Source organism: Anticarsia gemmatalis, chromosome 3, assembly GCF_050436995.1.
Source record: "Anticarsia gemmatalis isolate Benzon Research Colony breed Stoneville strain chromosome 3, ilAntGemm2 primary, whole genome shotgun sequence".
Taxonomy (NCBI): Eukaryota; Metazoa; Arthropoda; class Insecta; order Lepidoptera; family Erebidae; genus Anticarsia; species Anticarsia gemmatalis.
The window spans coordinates 11024707-11046969 of NC_134747.1; the positions used below are offsets into that span (position 1 = coordinate 11024707).

The 22263-nt window shown below is 35.2% G+C and overlaps 2 protein-coding genes across 4 annotated transcripts; one reads left to right on the forward strand and one right to left on the reverse strand.

Moving 5' to 3' along the window:
- Nucleotides 1-494: 494 nt before the first annotated feature.
- LOC142987008 (uncharacterized) lies at nt 495-4804 on the reverse strand. Of its 2 annotated transcripts, XM_076135568.1 has the most exons (6): nt 4455-4804; nt 4136-4332; nt 3216-3401; nt 2852-2918; nt 2056-2196; nt 495-662 (listed from the first exon to the last, which is right to left on the reverse strand). In XM_076135568.1, the coding sequence occupies exons 1-6, from the start codon at nt 4462-4464 to the stop codon at nt 496-498; spliced, it is 768 nt and encodes a 255-aa protein (XP_075991683.1). In that variant the 5' UTR covers nt 4465-4804; the 3' UTR covers nt 495. The 2 variants fall into 2 exon arrangements, with proteins under 2 accessions (XP_075991683.1, XP_075991691.1); XM_076135576.1 differs by lacking the exons at nt 2852-2918; nt 3216-3401; nt 4136-4332; nt 4455-4804 and adding an exon at nt 2414-2816.
- Nucleotides 4805-5231: 427 nt separating this feature from the next.
- On the forward strand, nt 5232-21962 carry LOC142987650 (cyclic nucleotide-gated channel beta-3-like). 2 transcript variants are annotated; one of them, XM_076136548.1, is made up of 14 exons: nt 5232-5410; nt 12170-12285; nt 13834-13905; nt 14422-14559; nt 14831-14976; nt 15421-15680; nt 15981-16130; nt 16502-16807; nt 17151-17274; nt 17678-17760; nt 18197-18343; nt 18759-18871; nt 19190-19538; nt 19855-21962. In XM_076136548.1, exons 1-14 carry the CDS (start codon nt 5381-5383, stop codon nt 19927-19929), a joined length of 2109 nt encoding a protein of 702 aa, XP_075992663.1. In that variant the 5' UTR covers nt 5232-5380; the 3' UTR covers nt 19930-21962. The 2 variants fall into 2 exon arrangements, with proteins under 2 accessions (XP_075992663.1, XP_075992662.1); XM_076136547.1 differs by lacking the exon at nt 5232-5410 and adding an exon at nt 6599-6741.
- Nucleotides 21963-22263: the final 301 nt, after the last annotated feature.

Sequence of the window (22263 nt, forward strand, 5' to 3'; positions counted from 1 at the left end):
TTTAACCAGAAATAACACTTGGGTTCTGTTAAAAATATCGTCGTCTATTATTTCAATGATACGTCTTGAACTTTATATTAATATCCCATATTAGAAAGTAATTTTATTGCTATTATTCAAGTAATAATCTGAAACCTTTTCATAGTGTTGTAGATAGTACGCACCGTTCATCTTTATGTGCCTGAATGTAGCAACAAGTATCCTCGAAAAGCGAAATATACAAAACGCAGAGGTAAGAGGGGAGTATAGATCTCGACAGTGTTCCTACATCCGTCATGTTACTATATTCAAAAATGAATTATACATAAAAAGGTCACCAACTCGTAACCAGAGGGCCTATAAGAAAAAAGTATGAATATGAATGAAGCAAAATAAGTATGTAGGACGCGTTTATTGATCTCTACCTACGTCCATGGGTAAAGGCGTGAATTGCATGTGCATATAAAGTGAAATATCAAATACAAATAGGAGAACAAAATAAACACACATTTAGTTCTATAAATGTATTCTATTATTGGATATAACATCTCTAATATGGTCCATGATGTTGGCAAGCCTGGAGATCTCTGATCGTATGGTTTGTAGTGAGTCCGCTATGCGCTGAGTGCTATCAAGCTTCTCTTTTTCCAGTCTTAGGAATTCGGATGCCTCGTCGTCGTCATCTGAAAATAATAAAAAATAAACGTTTAATACTACGGAAAAACAAACACAAGAGGAAGGGCCATGTCATACTTTTTCAATGAAGATGGCTGAGTTTGGCGAAATTAATGTTAAATTTTAACGCACACTGAAATACGAAAAGGAATAAACAACTAATTCAAATTAAAATAACTAGCCATATTTAAATACTTTGTGATTAATGTTGGAATTCTATCTACGTGCTTTTAGTGTCTTAATATCTATTAGGTTAGTACTAGGGTATGTAATTCTGCGCATTCTTTATATATGTTACTGTAAAAGCCCGAACTGTGGTAAATCCTAAGATTTACCAACTCTCAATAGCAAAAGTCCGAAAAATTATTTTATTTTGAACTTTTATCTCTATTCATTTGATGATGTCGAGATGTCGCCGGAGCAGGTATATAATTATACCGTAACATAGTTATAAAGAAGGAGTTTTGGGCAAACCGGCATGGGTAGGTTAGGTTAGAAGGCTGAGGTGGGAGCGAGCCAGGCGAAGCTTCCACCTTAGCCTTCGTGGTTATTTTTTTTAAACCACCCAGTAGGAGGATTTTTAATATAATAAGCCTATCTATAACTGAGGGGATTTTGTAACCGGATAAAGGCGTATCAGTCGACACAGGATGTTTACTCAGAGATTATGCTACTAGGAATCATATAATAAACAATTAGTACTATAGCTCGACAACTAAGCGGAGAGCCTTGACACTCACAATACTTGTCTTGATTATTATCGCCATTGATAACTCTGAGTATTGCCAAATAGTCCGCTCAAAAAAGCAAGTGTAGAGTGCGTAAGCGGGATCCTAAGCAATTTCTTCAGAGATTGGTTCCGGATGCTTAGAGAATAAACATACTAAAAATCCCCGCCTCTAGGGGCGGCGCCAGAGTGGGGGGAGGGGGTTAAAGGTCCCATTTTTTAGTTTTTCACTAATATCATTAAAACAGTTCGTCGTAGAGAAAAAGTGTCTTCTACATAATGAAAGATGATAAAATTGTCTACAACTTTTGTTATACACACTTTATCGAAATTCTCATCAGTTTTCGAGCATCACGCTCCGAAATAGTTAAAATGAACGTTTTTCAGATCATGAGTGAGTGTCATATACGAAACTTTGCTTTCGCTTAACTTCGGAACTAAAGGACTTACAGACTTGAAATTTTGGATCCAAAATTTCAAGTCTGTAGGTCCTTTAGTTCCTAGTGAGTACTAATATATAAGTACTACACTCGGACCATTGTAAACGTGCGAACGTCATGTCATTTTATTGGCGTCTAGCGCTCGCACTTACACATTGTCACATTCATTTCATTCTTTTGATTATGACGTAGTTCGCACGTTTGTAACGGCCTGATTATAGTATAAGTACTGACCTGAGTCATCAACTCGTCCGTTTTCACGAGCTCTAGGTTTCTTCTCCGGTGGGCTGCTGGGTCCGCCGTGCTCGTTTAAGTCCAAGTGGTCTTTGGATGAACGACGCTTTACCGCCTTTCTACTGCTTCGTGATTGTGTTTCTATAATTGACATAATACAATTTTAAATAATAACCCTTTGTGTACAATAAAAAGTTATAAATTAACCAAAATAAAACCGAACTAAATAAAAAAAAACAAAAAAGTTTTAAATTAACCAAAATAAAACCGACCTTACTTAAAAAAAATGTTTGTTTCGGTTTTATTTATCAAAATCGAAACTACCTACAAGCTTAACATTTAAGTGTATGAAATTCACCATATTGCTCCCGTGCCAACAGCATAGGATGAACCCACAACTTTTTAACTCGACGTTCTTTTTGCCATTTTCTATACATATAGTAAGCAAGCACAAACTTCTTTTTTTTCATTATATTAGACATGTTTGCGTTACGTGAGATCTCGCGGCGTGCACTTTCGTAAGCGGTCGGAAAAGGAATGAAGACGGAGGGAGGGGAACGCGCGCGGTTGCGGCGTCGGCGCGGTGGCGGCGCGGCGGCGGCGCGGTGGCGAGCTTCGCGCGACTCGTATCTACAGTGTAATTGTGCGGCGTCGGCGCGGCGTCGGCACGGTGACGGCATCGTGTGCAGGAACGCTTACAATGTTTAGACTTTTCTATATCCAGCTCGAGAATCGAACCAATGATTGTGTTCATCAGCCATACACTACACTGCTTGTTGCAATAGTAGATACTTACCAAAATACTGATTTACTGAAACATCATCATGATGATCATTATTGTCCTCTTCCTCCTCATCTATGTCCTGAAAATATAGGAACAAGTTAATTTATTCATATTATTTATTACAATACATATAGGTAGGTAGCAACAAAACACCATCCCACTGCTTAGCACTTTATTTATATTTCAGGTTTAAATCATATTTAGGTATATTAAAAAACTTTTCAAATTCTAAGTTTTTATGCATAAAAGTCTGTACATTGACAAACTTTTTATTATCTGTTACTCATCTGATCAACACTACCATACATCATGTCGATGCTTTTAATATTAGAATCTTCATACAACAAAAAACACATAAAGTAATAAATCAAAGTACCTCTTCAGCCAGCGGATCACTCTTTATAACCACTCCGTCCACCGCATTCTCTCCAATAATGGATAATATTGTTTCTTCCAAAGGTGACAATGTACTGACTCCATCAGGCAGTGGTCTGTTGCTGTCTTTAGCTGCTTTCAACTCCAAGGCTCGTCTGCGGACCCGGTACTTCCAATCACACCAATACTGGAATAGTTACACAAAATGATAAGTTAAGACATTTTCAATAGTACTTATAAAGAAATACAATATTTTAAAGAAATGCATTTGCTATATATTAAATCTCTTAGATTACTTTATGAATGAAATGATATGTACCATTTAAAAGCTTTTGTTACCTATTGATTCAAACCCAAACTTGACCATTGCAGTGGACTCAAGGTCTAAAACCTCCTTCAACCCTGTAGGAGATCTTTACCCAGCAGTTGGACAGTAATGAGATAATTCTATTCTTTTACTGACTGTACAAACCTTAATTAATTGTAGATTGACAATGTCATTAGTGAACAATAGTCTATTAATATTTTTTATAGCAACATATAGACTCCCTTATTAGCACAGTTGCAAGATTAATAATCTTAAGAGAATATGTTTAGGTCATAGCTTGAAGACATATTTATTAAAAACATTTTTTAATATTTGTTTCATACATTAATTAAGGACATGCAAAGTCCCCAACGCAACCCACACTTGGCCAGCGTGGTGGACTCAAGGCCTAACTCCTGCCTTGTTTGGAAACAGACTTGTCCAGCAGTAGGACAAAAAGATAATACAAATAAAAAATACCTATTTAAAACTTGCTTGCCTGATTACCTGCTTCTACTTAATTCTTACTTAAGACTCTACTCCAACTATTTATTCAGGTATTATAATGCAACAAGGTACAGACCATTCTAATTGTTATCTAAGTTCAGATATACCTTAGACCATCCTTTCCCATCCTTCACAGCTCCATCTTTTACAACATTGAGTTTATTAGCACAAAGGCTCCATAACTTCAATGTATGGAACTTGCCTCGACGCCCCCTCGTATGACCTTTGGCTAATTCCTGGTGCTCCTTGAGAAACTCAAGCAGAGCCGTCAGCTGATCTGCACTCACTTGTTTTCTAATACAATCTATAAAAAAATCGACAATTTTAAGTTCCAACTTTTTGCCGCCATAATTTGACGAGAGTAGCGATAATGATATCTATGTGTTTATGCGAATGAACGATGAAAAGAAAAAGAAAAACACTCGCCTGTATCCATTTTGAATGCTACACTGTTTCATCCCCAAACATCAGTATTATGCTTCACCACAGAAGTATCACTGCTTTTTACGACTGCAATATAACTTTTAAGAGTTTATCTGTATCTAGTTCGTTTATTCAACTTATTATCGTTATTATGTCGTCTCGGAAATCATATCGACACCCATGATAACCAACAAAATATATCACACTGTTTTACCGACGAGAAAAGCACACATGCGCCCTTCAAGAAATGCGCGCGCATATTTGATTACGATAGATTTATTTGGTGTTTTTATCTTTCAGCGCTTTAATCACATAGCTCTTAATAAAAATGTTAATATTTTCTCCTTCTTTAATTAACAAATCGTCTAATTAAATACTTATTGATAGTTAGTTGTCAACCAGCAAATACAAACAAATAACAGCTGATGCGTTATTTATTGCCATTGCCTAAAATTTACTCACCAACTTTAACAAAATTATGCATAAAAATTTAATTTACAAGTGAGTTTTCAGTACCTGATGAGTAGTTTTACTTCAATTTGATAATATAATTAAATTGTTATGGGCATATTGCTCATAAAAATACTAAAATATAATATGTACCTAGTTGTGCTGGAAAAGCGCTGGAAAAGCTGTGCTTACATTTTCTCATGGCAGCAACACTGTCATCTAGGCAAATATTTACTTCCCGCCCAAATAGCCGGTTACGCGAATAAATTAAAACGGTCTTGCTCGGAACGATTTGTCACAAGGAAAGTGTTATTTCAAAATTGGCCGGTTTAAAATCTCGCAGCTCGTAAAATTGACAAGTGAAGTATCGATGGTTTGTAAATTTTCCGATCAGACCGCTAAGCTTTAGAAAGCTCAAACGGTAATGAAAATTGTAATAAAATTCAAATTGCGCCTACAACTACTTTAATCAAGGCAAAATGGTGTTCGTGGGTCTAAGGAGGCGGAGGGTAAGTTTTAATTGTAATCATCAATAAAATATGTTATTTTATGATCGGATTTGGTTTGCTTTCATTTTATTTCATATCAAAAGTGTTTCTTATAAAATATTAACAGTAACACGTGTTTGGTGTTAGAGTTCCTATGGAAATGAGACTATTAAATCTCAGTGCGATAGTTTGACCTTTCCGGTAGTAAAGGTTTGTACTTCCTTATCGATTATTCAGTTAGGCACTACAGTGTATTCACACATACATATGGTAGTCCGACATTTTTTTCAGGTTTTTATGAGATCGATGCGATGGGTGGATAATTTTGTTAAGTTAAATTGCTTTGATATGTTTTGCTTTCTCTGCTATATAAGCGAATAGCGAATTGTAATTAAGTAATTATAGTTCCTGATGTTTGAGTTTAGGCTGCAGAATGAACGCCCTGTTAAAAAAAACACAGATCCTGACGTAACTGCAATATATTCTCGATTTTTCGCCTATAATCCAGTTCTTTTATTAGGAGGTAGGCACATAAGTATCTACTTAATTAAAATCTTATCTGGCGACAAAATAAGTTAATCTTAAATCTTATTAATTTATGTACCTACCTAAATAATAATTCGCCCTCTAAATAAATAGGTGTTTAAGATGTTTCCCACTTCTTTCAAAAAAGCAATAATTCCCCTCTCCAGACTAAGTGATTTCTCTTGTCCTTAGATTTGACTATAGGTATTGCTCCTCAAATACGAAGCGACAATATGTAATTTAAAATTCGGCACTGTTTAAAATTTACCGACCTGATTCGCTCGCGTACAGATTCCTCTATTCTTGAAAAACTAAATCCTACAATATCGGTTTAGCCGAAAAAGAGTACATGATCGATTGGAAATACATTTTTTCACTTGTTTGCTGGGTTCCAATATTTTTAACCAACAAACAATTTCATAGAGAACTTATTTCCTTACTTAGACGTAAAATAATTAAAAATACCTCAGTAAGTATCTATCTACCTACTAGCTATAGCACTACGAAATATAACCAAACCAATTTTAACCTCGATTCGCTAGCAGAAGTCAACAAACGAAAAATAAGGAAAGAGCTGGGAGTCTTGGCCTAATATCGGTTTGACAATCGCTGTTATAGTTCGGTGTTGTACTTCAACGAAGCTTATTTGTGTTTGAACAGTTGTTGGTGCGCCCTCGAGGGAGACGCGCGTGTCGTTGACCGGAAAATTCCCTTCGATTTTCCTTACCTATTTTCGAAAGAATTAAGAATCACTTTGCGTACAATTGTGTAGTGTGTGAAAAAATATTGTTATAATGGATTGCAAAATGGAAATTAAAGCTGATGTGGTATGTTTTAAAAGGAAATTAATATTGTGGGTTAAAAAAATATTATCGAAAATTATTACCATAATATAGGTTTTCGGTTTAAACAGTGGTGATGAAGCTAAGCAATTAAATGTTTCTGATTGAAATAAATTAGGTCCTGTTTGATTTTTGAGTTTGTCAATATTAGCACAGACTGGTAAATAGATACAAATTAAATAAAATACGTAAACTCGTAAAAATTAAAAACATAATTTGAAAATAACTACCAATTCGTTTATGCTCTAAGTAATATCGTAAAGTCTGTTTTCAGATTATATACCTACCTAGTCGTGTGGGATTCAAAAAGCTAACAATCTACTTTTGGTGCGTTTATTTAACTATTCAGTTTTTTAATTCCCTGTACAACTTACCTAATACGAAATGTAAAAATAACATGAATGAGCCAAAGCGCTTTCGTGAATGAATATATAGCTACTAATACGTACGATAATACAAATGTCAGTTACATTAATTACCTCGCGACAGTCTATTACAATCGTATAAAAATGTTTACCTAAAGGGTGTATGGAACACATTCTAGTTTCATTCTCTTAGTTGCCCTACATTTATATGCAAAATTAGTTTCCACCCGTCACTTTGAACGAGCAAATAAATTTTCGGAGTAAAATTCTGGATGTTAATCCAGGTTATAGGTACACTATCTGTAAAAAAAATCATTTTAATCCGTTCACAAGTTTTGGCGTGATTGAGTAACATAATATATGTACATCTAACATTTCAGCAGAAAATTTGACGTTTTATTAAAAAAGAGTAATTTCATGTTAACACTATCTTTTAAACGTTTTAGGGGAGAAGTGCCATGAAAGGGACACGTATTGAAAGGGACATTTCAAATCACAGCTAAAATAAAAACCGATTCAGATCAACATTATTGTTGTTGTATGGCAGCACCAACGGACATTCGATCGCACCTAACTTCATGCTTCTGTCACTTCAAAGGTGGCCACCGCGTGTGAGTGTTCGTATTACGGTAGAAAAGTATTTATTTAGCTATTTTTGTAAAACGTTTTTTCAAGTGAAGTGAATTGATTATTTATTATTTTTCATAAGATTAGTATCTCCTTGTCGTACACGAATATTAAAACAAAAGGTAAGTACACTTTTATTTACAATTGTAGATTTTGTGGTTATGTTTTCATTTTGACTATGATATTTATGAAAGGGACACAACAAACGGTTATGAACGGGACGTCCCTTTCATGACTGCTTATATCACTGTGATCAAATATTATTTATCATTGCAGATAAAATGTCACCAAAAAAGAGAACCCGGGTGTTGATGCCAAATAGATTGAAGAGGCAGTGAATGATATGCACCAAATGGGCACACGAAACCTGTGGCATGAAAGGCATTTTCAATTTGTCACTAAAAATATTTTTCAGATAATACCTAACCAAAGTTAAAGAAGACAGTTAATTAGTGTTTAAGATGTTTATGAAACTATGTAATGTACCTAGGTATTGATCTCTATTTCAATTACATGTTATATAATAACTTGTTATGTTCTAATAATAAAAATAGTAAGACTAGACATAACAATTCCTTTACTTTAAAATCTGATCGTAAACTTTCTTAAAATTATCTATTGTAGTGGTGGTTCCTTTATTATGTTTGTTTTTTACTTAATTTGACCTGATTATTTTAGATATTTTGTACTGTCCCTTTCATAAATGATCATGTCCCTTTCAAAACAGGCCATTTATGAAAGGGACAAAACACACATTTTTGAAAAATGTAAAAATAAATGACTCAACAGCTAGAATTAATAATAACTGTATTTTATTTCAATAGTTAATTAATGAAGGCTTCCCATTCAACTCCAACCTAATAAAAATAATATTTTATATACTTATTAGAGGCTCCACAACATAAATGTCCCTTTCATGGCACCTCTCCCCTAATAAGTGTCAGGGTTGGCACTTTACATAGTTTTTATAGCATTTCTTAGTAAAAGAATAGTGTAAAACACCTTGGCACTTTTAATGAGAAGCTTATCTGTAAGGGGATCTCTACCCTATAACCTTAACCCGGTAACATTGACCGTTTAATTATTGCACCCCGGTAGGTGACAGTATGTCATGACTTCATACAAAACGTAAACATTAATATCTATAATCTTCCAAAATGGTCATTTTAATATTAGAAGCATTATTTTAAGAACTTGTAAATTAAGTTTCTTCACAGTTTGAAAACTCCGTCTGATAATCTATATTATATGTAACAGATAGAAAAAAGCACAGTTGTTTTCATACATTTTTCAGTCATTTAATTTAGCAGTTTGAATTTATCTAACACGTATTTATAGGCGGTGACACTTCCTTAGAATCGTTCAATATTTAGTTTAAGTGTTTCGTAATTTAATTGCTAAACCTAACCTTTGTTAACTCATGAAGTTACCAACAAACATAAGCTAGTCGTTTCCATAGCAACAAATTGCTAACAACATTAAACAAAGCCCTTGCTACTCCCATTCACCAATGATTACAAGTTCAAGCGAAAATTAGCATTGACCTTAACTTATCCATATAAGTAGTTTATCCACGCGACCCACAGATATCGGTATTATAAATGACTTACCGAATTCGCCACGCCTTCTTCATTACTTTAACTACTTACTGTATATTTTGTATCAGTATACCTATTCAGTATTTCGCAAAGTAACGATACCGCTCCCAGCTATTCTACGTGGAATAGGCCTCTTAATCGTTAAATACGGTGTCTGTGTTGTTATTGTGTACTGTTTAAGGAATTAGGAAGTACTTGTAATTATTTCTTTACGATTTACGTATTTGAAGATTATTTGGTGTATTTTTAGATATATTAGAAACGTTTCCAAGCTTATTCTTCAACGTAGATATCAAGAATTAATATGCCCAGGGCAAGGCGTTCTGAAAGTTTCACTTTAATATGCATCAGAAGCTTACATAGCGTTTTTATGTTTTACTAGCTGACCCGCGCAACTTCGCTTGCGTCACATAAGAGAATCATAATTTTCCCCGTTTTTGTAACATTTTTCTCTGGTACTCTGCTCCTATTGGTCGTAGCGTGATGATATATAGCCTATAGCCTTCCTCGATAAATGGGCTATCTAACACTGAAATAATTTTTCAAATCGAACTAGTAGTTCCCGAGATTAGCGCGTTCAAACAAACAAACAAACAAACTCTTCAGCTTTATAATATTAGTATAGATGTTTCTCTGCAGCTCGATTGGCATACATAAGCAAGTGCAAGTACCGTACAATAGTGTAATTAAATTTGTCTTAAAAGTACGAGGAAATGAGTCGCTTATTTAACGGAACTAAACTGCCGAAAATGGGGTTGCCCTTCAGAGCCAAGTGTAATTTTCCTTGGCCCTAGATCGCACCAAGAAAATCTCTATGCATTTACCTAAGACTTGCCGTATGTCAAATCTTGATCTATATCACTCACACACATTTGTGGGAAAGGACATTATTACTTGTACTAACTATCGATTGGGCTTCTCGACACTTTCCAATACCGTTACCGACAAGTAATACTACTTAAAAAGTTAAAATTCAAAGCCCGCATCAGCTTGATACAGCGATACAGGTGTCAATGAAGCGAGGCCGCCGCCATTATCCTCAGCTCGCGTCTCTGTGATTTGAATACAAAAATGCCATTAAGTGCTTTCTTACCGCGCCGGTAAACAATGAAATATTATGGGCACCGTAATGAATTGATAGCTTTATTGTGTACCAAGTATTAACTGCTAGGAGGCTTAACGAGTGACCTGTCATAAACAGTGCTTGTTCGTTACTACCGGTAGTAATTGTAGGAACTATGTAATTGTTCAAGATTAACATATGTTTTTACGAAACAAAATGTTTATTAGTCAATCCATACATTTATTCACAGAATATTTTTTGGATAGTACAGTTTTCTCTGTAACAACCTAACTTAATAGAACTTATTAGAAGTGTCCTAAAGGAACTGTTTATTCTATTAAAACAATAAATAGATAAAATATAAATTTCTTCATCGTAATGAAACCTGCTAAATCCTATGGTGGTATCAATCATAATCATAAAAAACGCATTTAAATAGATATTCAAATCCGTCCCAGACACAGTCTTTTCCTCGCTCAATTTCCTTACACTTTTTCAATCTTTTACGTACAAACTTTCAATTACTTTCCTTTTGACACAATAACCAAGTACCTATAATATTGATATTAAACACGTCTGGTCAAAGAATACGACACAAGGAGTGGAGGGATCTGGACGATGTTTACGAGTTATTACTTTTATGGCGACACTCAACTTGACCGTTAAATTTCGTCGTAGCCTTCTGTATGACAGATAATTCGATATTAATTGTATTTATGATATAAACGTATTAAAGTTTTAGGTCATGAAGCTTGTCTTTAAAACAATACAAGTGTTAGGTTTGTAGAGTATCGTGTAATACGGTACATTAATGCAATCATGTTTACACTTGCCAAAACGCCAAGAAAAAAACTTTGTGAACCACTTAAATCTGGAACTCTTCGTAACTAAATGAATTTTAAACAAGCAGCTACTTTAGAAAAGTATTTTTATTTAAAAAAAAGTTATTTTGACCTCATTTACGTAGCTGTAATATAACGATTGACATAAAAGACTGTAAGCGGGAAAACTTTCTATGACGTCAATAACTTCGAGTTAAAACCTAAATATATCGGTCAGGTGTAAGTTACACATTTTAGTATAAGTAGGTAACCGTTTATGGGACGGGCATTCTTTCTTCACAGCACAGCTCCTCATAAACAATCAACACTTATTTTTATTTGTTAATTTACAGTAAATTTACCTTTAAGTCGAGTCAGTGTGAGTCAAAGAATAGATTAATCTCTCATAATGGGTGTGAAAACCTCATGGTAACTGACACCTGCCACAGCAACTGTGTACAGCGCTGTCAGCACTGAAGTTTACAAAGTAAACAATAAACTCAACAATTAAATAAATAATTAATTAAAGCCATTAATCACTCATCTTCACAAAGAAGACTACATTTTATTTGTAAAAAGTAAATGTTTGATCGATGGAAAGGTTGTTACGGGAAAGCCCGGTTATTTACTACGAACATAGTCTAGAAATTAAACCCTAACAACATTAATATAAGATGAAACTTTATATCAGAAATGAGCCGCGCGTGTCAGTTAGTATTTATTTCAAATCATGCACGTCTCCACGAAATGCAGCAGTATTTTGGTCTAGGATTATCAACTTACTTATCGTCATTACCTGCAAATACTAATTAATGATCTTAGAAGAGCATTTTGATAATAATCGTATTCATTTGGACTATCCCTTCACCCGGACTTAACCACTCACCTTTCTATATCTTTATACAGAATATAGAGACATAATTTACATTCTATTTACAGCACGCGGTCCATCCGTCAATTTCGGACACCCAAGTGCAAGTTATAAAGAAAACTCCGATCGCAAGAAGTTCTTACGGATCATGGTGCACCCCGGAACCTTCTCCAACCCATACTGCGTAAGAAAAACGAACCATAGCCTTTAGTATTTAACTTTCGAAGGTCATGCTTAGATAACTCTCTTCGAATTACTTTATATACGTAGTATATACGCGCTAGTTAACTTTGTGTTTGTGAGTCAGAATATAACAAAGCGGGAAACCGAAGGCAGAGAAAAAATAACACTTGTAGGTGACGCTGTCGTTGTGATTTCTTTATCAATCTTCTATGATTCTGATTGCAAACAATATCGGTTATAAAACAGTAGCTCTGTAGCTCTACCATGAGTTGGCGTAGTTAAATCATCTTACTTAACTAGAGTAGTTAACGTGAGAACGCAACTACAACAGTGGGCTTAAATGTTAGTACCATGAGTTGTGTTGACGTTAACTACTCTCGTTATAGTTAAAACTTTATCATTCGTAGTAAGATTTTTAATCTGTGGTTTTGCGACATAATGTCAACATTCAATCTGTAACTTGACTAAGCTTGAGTGTTGTAGTTCTATCTCCTTCTATTCACATAAGACAGACAGAGAGAAAATACGACACACGTTTGAAATTGATATGGTAGCATTAACCAACAAAAATAAGAAGTCGTCGCTTACATATAATTTGGGACGTTTTTGTGTATTTTTGATTTTGTGTTATTACTTTTTGTTTATTGTCAGCCGGGGACAAAAGAAAACACCTCAGTTACGTTTTAGTGCTAGTGCAAGGATTCTAATTAACAACAAATTTTATTTTCATCTTTGTTTAAATAATCCTCTTTCCTGCCGCGTCCTAGGAAACTTTATGAACATGTTTGCAAAAACTGCATGGTTCAAAGCTGAAGTAACTTTTACAATGATCACCCTTGTGGCCTCTTGGGAAAAAATGGTTCGCCTCCCCAACAACACGCTGATACAATATACATACATACAAATCAAAGGTAAGCTTAACAGGCTTACCTTTGATGCTAATGAAACTCTTTGGAATGATTTTAAACCCGTGTGTTGACATAATAAATCACAAAATTCTATAAACACTTCTTTGTTAGTCGATATAGTTTTGTAAACTTTGTTTTACAATTATTGAGAGATTGAGGGGATTTCCACTTAATTCCCGCATACCACTTTGAAATGTCTTTGTTCACATCGTTCATCTTTGAATGCAGCAGTTTCAAACATATCACAACCAATATTTGTTCTATCGAACATTTTTTAATGGAAAATAACTTCAATTATTTGTAAAACAATACGCTCTCACGAAGCTAAAAGTCGGTGAGTGCCGTAACTACTATAGTAATAGTTCGTTACTACAGCATCTGTCAAATTCGTAACTCATGGTACCATTATCGTACGGAAAGAATGAACGACAAAGGCAATCTACATTCACTGTTGTTTAATTTAACTACACGTTACTAACTATGGCAACTCATGGTAGCAATGTTGGTACCTTAACTATCCGCTAGAGGCGCTGTTCGAGTTTTCATACATTTTTTCAACTACAGTGTCTGCGGGAGACTATAGTTGCCAACTCATGGTAGAGCTACTGTTGTCTCGTTAAACCTCAGTGCTTTCATTCCAGATTGACAAAAACAAATTCAAACATCGAAACTAAGGTTGAATTTCAAGAAGAGATTATACAAAATGACGACAGGTACGTGTTTATTAATACGCTAATTGATTGATATTCACAAAGTCCCTAAGGGAGCCCACCACTTGATGTTGGTGACTTTGTTTCTACAACTCGCCGAGAGTAATGTGATGTTGAAAATTCTTTTAAAATAAAGAGTTGCTGACAGTGTCGGTTTATCGGTAACTTTTATGTGTAGACACCATAAAATGTATGTTTTTTGTTCAATTATCTATAATTATCAGTCATCAGCTTTCAATAAATAAAAGGCGCCCATAGTTAGCAGCGCTCACCAGTCGAAAAAAGATCTGTGGCTTAAGCAAGCGTTGGCGCAGTCATTCTATAAATGGTTGACCGCATAGTTGTATTTAAGCTGTACGGTCGGTATTAAGTCGGTCCTGGTTGTCGTCTACTAATATAACAGTTTTTAAGGCACGTCAAAGGGTGACTTAACAACTTTGACACTAGGTTGATCACTAACTATACGATAAGAAGAAGGACAAATAAAGATATAAAACAAATGTCCCGTGTATGTTTTAGTCCGCTCTTCGACCTACACAAGGTACGGCCTTTCTTGCGGACCCCACCACCGATGTACACGACTGAAGATGAGATAATGGAAGCAGACACAGAACTCCAGGAGTTCACACCAGAATCAGATGATGATCCACCGGATAAGTAAGCATCGAGTGTTATTGGTTAATTTACTATTTAAAAGTTCTTGACTATGTTATGAAATTATTGTATCTATAAACATACAGACATAAAATCACGTCTTCTTCCCAAAGGGGTAGGCAGAGACCAGAGAACCCCACTTGGTACGATTACTAAAAATTTCATTCATATCGTACTATGAGTACTACGCACGACCTTTTTACAAAACATCCCATATATATTATGATCTGTGTATGTCTTGCATCTATCATATTCCATATTTTTGTTTCTCTAGGACACCAATAACATCCGAAGATGATTGCTCAGATACTCCCTCCCCGATCATCGAATTACCACAAAGTCCCGTGCCATCATCTCCAGCTCGCAGCAAATGTACAAGTTTCCTTAACACCGACATCTTCATGCCGATAGACCCTCAAGGTAAGTGCTCAATTGCGTTTAAATTGTCCTAATCGCTTGCCCCAGTTGGGCGCCAATTAACTACCGATTGTTAAACAACTATTAAGTTATTTGAAACGTAATAAAAAGAAGCGAATGTTACTTTGGCTAAAGAAATTGCTATTTCAAAGTAAAGTAAGCTTACAATTGAAATTTAATGGCACTTTTAATAGCGTATTTTGTTGTAATGTACCTAAATGTCCATTGAATGTTAGCTTTTGTGAAAGTCTTTTTTATACATATTAGTTACCAGGAGCATACTAAAATACCAACATTTCGATGTATGTTTCCTATAAACTTAGTTATAGTATCTGACCTATTTTCGCGTCATAGCTCGTGGCACTCGCATAGTAACCATACATTTTGGGGGATGTAATTTGTATTACATTTCGCTACGGCACAAATAGTCTTTCTTTCTCTCCCTAGGTCGCCGGTACATCTGCTGGCTGTTCCTAGTGACATTCTGCTACAGCTACAACGCTTGGGTGATCGCCCTCCGCGCCACCTTTCCCTACCAGACGCCCGAGAACACTCCCAAGTGGATGGTAGCCGACTACATATGCGACTTCGTGTATCTCATCGACGTGGCGGTCGTCAAGCCACGGCTTATGTTCTTACAGGACGGATTCTGGGTCGATGAGCCTGAGGAGACTAAGAGAAATTATAGAAAGAAGTTGCAGTACAAGGTGAAAATATCGATCTACTGATCTACAATTTTTGATTTGCATGACGTTTAATTCTACTGTGAACGGGTCTAATATTTGATTGATATTTAAAGGTTTACGGTACCTTATTTGTTGCTCCCGACTTTGGTCCCGCAATAAACTTCGAGATGATTTTTTGCTATTGCAGTACTTCTTAAAACCCTGTGAGTTAATGTACTGAAAGACAGAATTTGTGAATCTTATCGTCAAAATCAGCAGCAAATTATTTTTTAATTACATTTTACAAGTTAGATTATTTTTCAATTTGACCTCATTTTCCAGTACGACGTGGTATCGTTGCTCCCTCTGGACATTTTATACCTTTACTTCGGCACTAAACGAGTGATCCTTCGCTGGCCAAGACTCCTCAAACTTCAGACGTTCTGGGAGTTCCACCAGGCTATGGACAGGATTCTCGCTTCTCCTTACGTGGTAAGTACACTGACACTACACATTAATAAATAATAAATGCAATTTTCTCTTATGATATACTTACATATTGTTGTGTTAAAATTTTGATATTTTTAACAAATTCTCCGATAAGTTTTATGCGTAGGTTTAACCATAGATTATACATTTATATACTGATAGGTTTAACTGTGTAACTAATTAAAACACTAATTTAGCTATAGGGGTGTCTTGAAATTCGGAGTAATATGATACTACATTGATGCATAAATATTTTGATTGTTATATGAAATGTTACTGAATGGAATGAAAAAATCAGCAATATAGTTGACTAAACTGAAAATGTCAATTTTCAAAGTTGGTGTCCAAATTCGCTTTTTATTTGTATCATCCAGGTCCGCATCGGTAAAACTCTCTTCTACATATTCTACCTGATCCATCTTAACGCGTGTGCGTACTACGCGATGAGTGACTGGATAGGCCTGGGCTCCAACGGCTGGGTATACGACAACAAGGGCACGGCCTACATCCGCTGCTTCTACTTCGCGACCAAGACGGCGACATCTATCGGCAAGAATCCCAAGCCGGAGATGACTATCGAATACTTGTATATGACGGCCGCTTGGTTGATGGGAGTGTTTGTGTTTGCGTTACTCATTGGACAGATTAGGGATATTATTGCTACGGCTACGAGGGCCAGGGTGAGTTTTTCTAATTATTTAAACTTTTGTAACAAAAATAGGTTTCGTCCGAATCCCGATTGTAGCACTATCATTTTTGTAGAATGATAGCAATAGGTAACATAAAACTAAATTAACAGCAGACTAAAAATCATTATTACCTCAATGCGTGATTAAAAATTCAGGTACGCCATGTCCAGATTCGCAAGAATAGACAAAAAATCCAGTACTTATTCAGCGATTTTTTTGAGTTACTACTGTTTTTTTTTCTGCAAAACAACAACAACTCTAAACAGCAGATACCGTTTTAAATTATAGATTTCTATGACATAACTACTTAAGCACTGACTAATATTTCCTTCAGACGGAGTACCGCAAGACCCTAGACGGTAGTATCCGTTACCTACGCAACCTGAACATGCCACATCCTCTGCAGAGACGAGTCGCGCTCTGGTTCAACTACACGTGGACGAAACAACGATGCTTCGGTAAGCTTATATTATAATCAGTGTGTTTCTGAGTCCGATACTATTGAGTAAGTAGTTATCGATATTTATGTGCAATCACATGAAAAATCGTTCAGCGCCCTTAGTTTTTAGGGTTCCGTTCCCAAAGGATAAAAACAGAACCCTATTACTAAGCTACCGTTGTTTGTCTGTCCGTCTGTCACCAGGCTGTATCTCATAACGGTACGGAACCTCTCGTACGCGAGTCCGACCCGCCCATGGCCAGTTTTTATTTAGAAATATAATTTCGGAAGGATTATAGTAAATCACGCTGATGTATTTTTTAAAAGAGCTTCTGTGTGGTCTCAATATAATAATATATGGATAGTCAGATGCAAACTTTATAAAAGATTAATGATTGATCTATGCTTTTGTTTCTTTGCAGATGAACGCAGAATCCTTAACTCTCTGCCGTTCAACATGAAACGTGACGTTGCGCTTGAAGTACACATGACTACACTAAGTAAGGTAACAAATACTTTAACAAACTAGCTGACCCGTAGAATTCTGGACCGCCTAACGGGTGATTCTTAAATTTTTATCTATTTTGTCAATTTTCTTTATTCTCTGCGAAAGAACCATCCTCGTACTTCAAAAAATATTACTTAAAAAAGAATAAATGAAATCGGTTCAGCCATTTTTGAGTATAGCGCTTAGCAACACATTTGGTAATTCTTTTTTATATACATATAAGCAGATTAGGTACTTTGTAAATTCGAAACTATCACTTACACAACTAGGTCATGATCCTTAAATGTAGAACGTAGAATCCCACCAGATCAAAATCCACCACTGATCGGGACTTTACCAATAGCATACCTATATTAAAGTAATGAGAAAAACAACAACCAAGAATAAATTAACAGCAGATTCTTACATTTTCTAACGTACATATTTGTTCTAGGTTCAATTGTTCCGTGACTGCAGTGACTCTCTCCTCCGTGACTTGGTGCTACAACTACGTCCCGTGTCGTTCCTACCCGGGGACCTGGTCGTGAGGAGCGGAGACGTCGGACACCAGATGTACATCATCAGCTCGGGAGAGTGCTGTGTATGTATTTACGCTGACTTCACCGAAGAATACCAATAAACGTTACCTTTACTTTACCTGTTCTGACTTTTGAAACCTCTATTTACTTTATTCCGTGTTAAATGGGATGTTCCCACTTTGTCACTAGAAACTCCGATGTAGTAACGAAAAAGTCTCTAACGTCATTATATTTACCTTCAAACCTAGCTTATGGTTTGAAGGTAAATATAATGACGTTAGTTCATGCAGTGTTAGATGGTAAAATAAGTTTATTATGCTTTAAGGAAACTTTTGTTATTCCCATTTTCGATAACCATATTTACTATCATTCGAACGTTCGATATTCTCACATGCAACTACTGGATTTGAATCCTTTACCATATTGCAAACATCTCTATAATTAAAGTTTCTTATTATTAAAATCTTTTTTCTACAGGTAATGTCTCACGATGAGTCTGAAGTATTGGCTACACTGAGGGAAGGCTCTGTGTTTGGTGAAATAAGTCTACTGGGTATTGATGGATTACGACGCAGGACTGCGACTGTCAGGTAAATAGAATTAGCATTATTCTTTAATTCATTCTAGAATACACACTAAGCTGTAAAGTATTGCAATATGAGTTAAAGTTATCACAAGATGGGTAAAAATATATTGAATTTTAAAATATTCTTGCTCATTAGTTCCAAGACAAGGGTCTTCTCTTGAATGCGGGTGGAATTGGACCTTGAGTCTATCACGCGAGCCAAATGCAGGTAGAAACTAAACTTGCGACAAATTGGAGACACTGAATTCCTGGCGCCCAATGTGGGACTATAATCTGTATTTTTGCAGTCTGAACCATGTTACTAAAGTATTTGATATTTCAGGTCACGCGGTTACGCCAGCCTCTTTGCTCTCTCCAAGAGTGACTTGGACTCCGCACTCCGTTACCACCGCGAGGCCGCGCAGATCCTGCGCATGCGAGCTGATCAGATCATCAAAGAGAACGCGGCCAGAGCGGCCAAACTGCAGATCTTGCGAGAGGAGAAGAGGCAGAGCATGCAGGAGGATAGTGACTCTACACTGAGGAGGAGGCGAGGTTCCTCCGTGTCGGCAGGGAGCTCGTCAGAGAGCCTGAGGTCTTCAGACAGCAGGAGGTCCTCGGATAGCAGGAGGTCTTCTATCAGCTCTACAAGCTCCCGAAGGAGGCTCTCCGCTCTCTCTGAGATGAACAGGGTAACTACCTACATGTCTTACAGGTATACAGTTGTTGTTTATAAACTACACCCCCGAAAGGAGTAAGCAGGTAGGTATACCTACGTTTCGCCCTGAATTTTTAGTTCTGAAATAAATTTTGGTTTAATTTTGATTGATAAACCTATGTAATGGGGGCGAGCCGTTAACCACGATCAGGCTAACTATTGACAACATTCTAACAGAAATCAACCTTAGGAATAAATAGAGAAAAGCCCTATAGAAATCCAACACAAGATTTCGTGATCAACAGTAATACATACAGACAGAAAGAACTTTATGTTATTTTTATTTTTAGTCCGAACAGTCTTTGGCTTCGGCCCGCAGCGGGGTTCGATCACCGCTACCTACGATTGTGCTCTCCGGCGACTGAACAGTCACCTACTGAAGACTTGGCAACAAAAGTATACGGCCTAGGAAAATTTACAGCAGGAAAGGTTTTCTGAATATAATTGGCGTTAAAAAAGAAGATGAATTTTGATTTACCCCTCATATTAGTTGCATTTAATATTGAAAATATGTGTCTAATAAATATTGAATAGGATTCTAAGAAACTTCAATTCAAAGTAGTATCTAAATGTTTTGTGAAATCAAAACAGTTCAACATAAATGTACCAAGGAATATTCGAGAAAAAAAACGACGGAAGTGGAGAAACCATAAAGGGGTAAAAAAGCCCTAACAATATAAAATCACCATAAGATAAATATTGACTAACCAATATAATGTAGTAGCATTTATTATTCATATGTGTCTAACTTTAATCACAGTAACAATAGAAATTGATCTAGTCAAAATCGATAAACAAAAAACAAATAAGGCGGGAAAAAAACTATAATAATATAGCTGTATCATTAACAATATATATAACATAAAAATATGATTAATTAGACACTTATATCAAATAAGTGTCTAATTAATCATATTTACAATAGGACTTAAAATAAAATACTGAATTCAGTACTTGCATGTTTTATATCAATAAAAAATATCTACTTACAATAAACTCTAGTCTTTACTAAAAAATGGAAAATGTAAAGCAAACTCGAAAGGGACGCAAAGAAAAGGAAAGGGGGGTGAAAATTAATAAAATTAACACAGGAAGTGGGGGTCTAGTGAGATATAACGTATATCTATTTTCGTTGAAGGAATACAGGAATGAGGACTGGCAGTAAAATCCATTAAGTGTTTAATGTACGGTTGCATGATAGTTATACAATAAAAATAGTTGCATTTATTATAGTCATTATTAATATGTGTCTAATTTAATCATATTTACAATAGAATTTAAATTTACAATAAGATAAAATAATGTACTGAAAATATCTACATGATTAATCTAGTCACACTAGTCTGTATACACACAAAAAAAATTACAAAAAATAAAAAATGCAGAAAAAATATGACTTAACTACAATAAAAATAGTTGCATTAATTATAATGATATGTGTCTATTCAAAATAAAATTTACAATACGATTTTATGAGTATCAAATTCAATGTTATTTGTACCTACTTCCCATAGTTGTAGAGCCCCCATTTAGCTACCTAAGGCTTACAATGAATTTTACAACATATATATTTAATTATAATAATATGTATATTTTATATTAATTAAAATATATAAGTATTTATTTATAAAATTGACTGAAATTATATAATACTATGTTTTATACGAAACCTATATTAATATATGTGGCCTTTTTTATATTGATACAATTTTAAAACTGAGTTTTTTAAGATATACTTACATATATTATATTTATGTACTTATCTTACTATATGAATAAGTAACTTTTATATGTACTCTGAATCAGTATTTTTCAGTTACAATTTTATATTTGATATTACGTATTTTCCATGCTCTAGTCAAATATGTTGGATACCTTTCTATATTCTTCCCTTTCGTACATTTTGTACCAATAATATACCAAAGAAATTTACTATACTGGGGCCATTGCAAACGTGCGAACTGCGTTGTAAGAATGCGACAGCACTAGTCCAGTTTCCAAAAACATGCAAGTGCGAGCGAGAGGTCCGATAAAATGACATAATTATTATGTAGTTGGCACATTGGTAAAGGCCTGGGTATAAAAGAAAAAATACGATTTTACAATGTTAAGAAAACATAAAGTACCGGTTTCACCATTTACGGATAGACTATTCGATAGATAAAGGTGACAGTAAAAGTTTAAGGGAAATCCTTTGAAATTCTACTGGTTATGATAACTGTCCGTTATCCAAGGGTAGTGAAACTGGTCATAAAATTAAAAAGTATTGATGTATATCGTCTATTCGGCTCAAAATGTACCTACTTCTTTGCTAGGCAATATTTTTTATAAACTCTTGTATGTTAGACGTAAACCTTTTGATGTGCATATTCTATATTACTGAAAATAAATGTGACGAATAAAATTGTTGTTTTATTTAACTACCTATGCTTAGGAAACGTTTTAATATACTTCGTTAGATTTATAAGTATAAGACAATGGGTAAAAACATAGGATTTGGTAAGTAGGTATCTACAGATTCCAATGAAACACCATATCAAAAGATGTATTTTGACTTAGGTTATCGAACCTACGAGAGAAAAAACAGATTTTCCGCCAAACGAGTACCTATGTCTGTACGTGGTTTCGTAGCCGTAGATTCTAAAACGCAAAATGGACTTTGATGGAATTTGCCAAAAGTCAGTTTGAACTAGCACAAC

Bases quoted from the DNA above. Each gene is read 5' to 3' on its own strand.
- LOC142987008 (XM_076135568.1), bottom strand. The intron at 2,197-2,851 runs GTAAGTATCTAC...TGTCAATTATAG, and splicing joins TTCAGTAAATCAGTATTTTG to AAACACAATCACGAAGCAGT. The intron at 663-2,055 runs GTCAGTACTTAT...TATTATTTTCAG, and splicing joins CGGACGAGTTGATGACTCAG to ATGACGACGACGAGGCATCC.
- LOC142987650 (XM_076136547.1), top strand. From the start codon at position 6,709: ATGGATTGCAAAATGGAAATTAAAGCTGATGTG. The intron at 6,742-12,169 runs GTATGTTTTAAA...TTCTATTTACAG, and splicing joins TGGAAATTAAAGCTGATGTG to CACGCGGTCCATCCGTCAAT. The intron at 16,131-16,501 runs GTAAGTACACTG...TGTATCATCCAG, and splicing joins TTCTCGCTTCTCCTTACGTG to GTCCGCATCGGTAAAACTCT.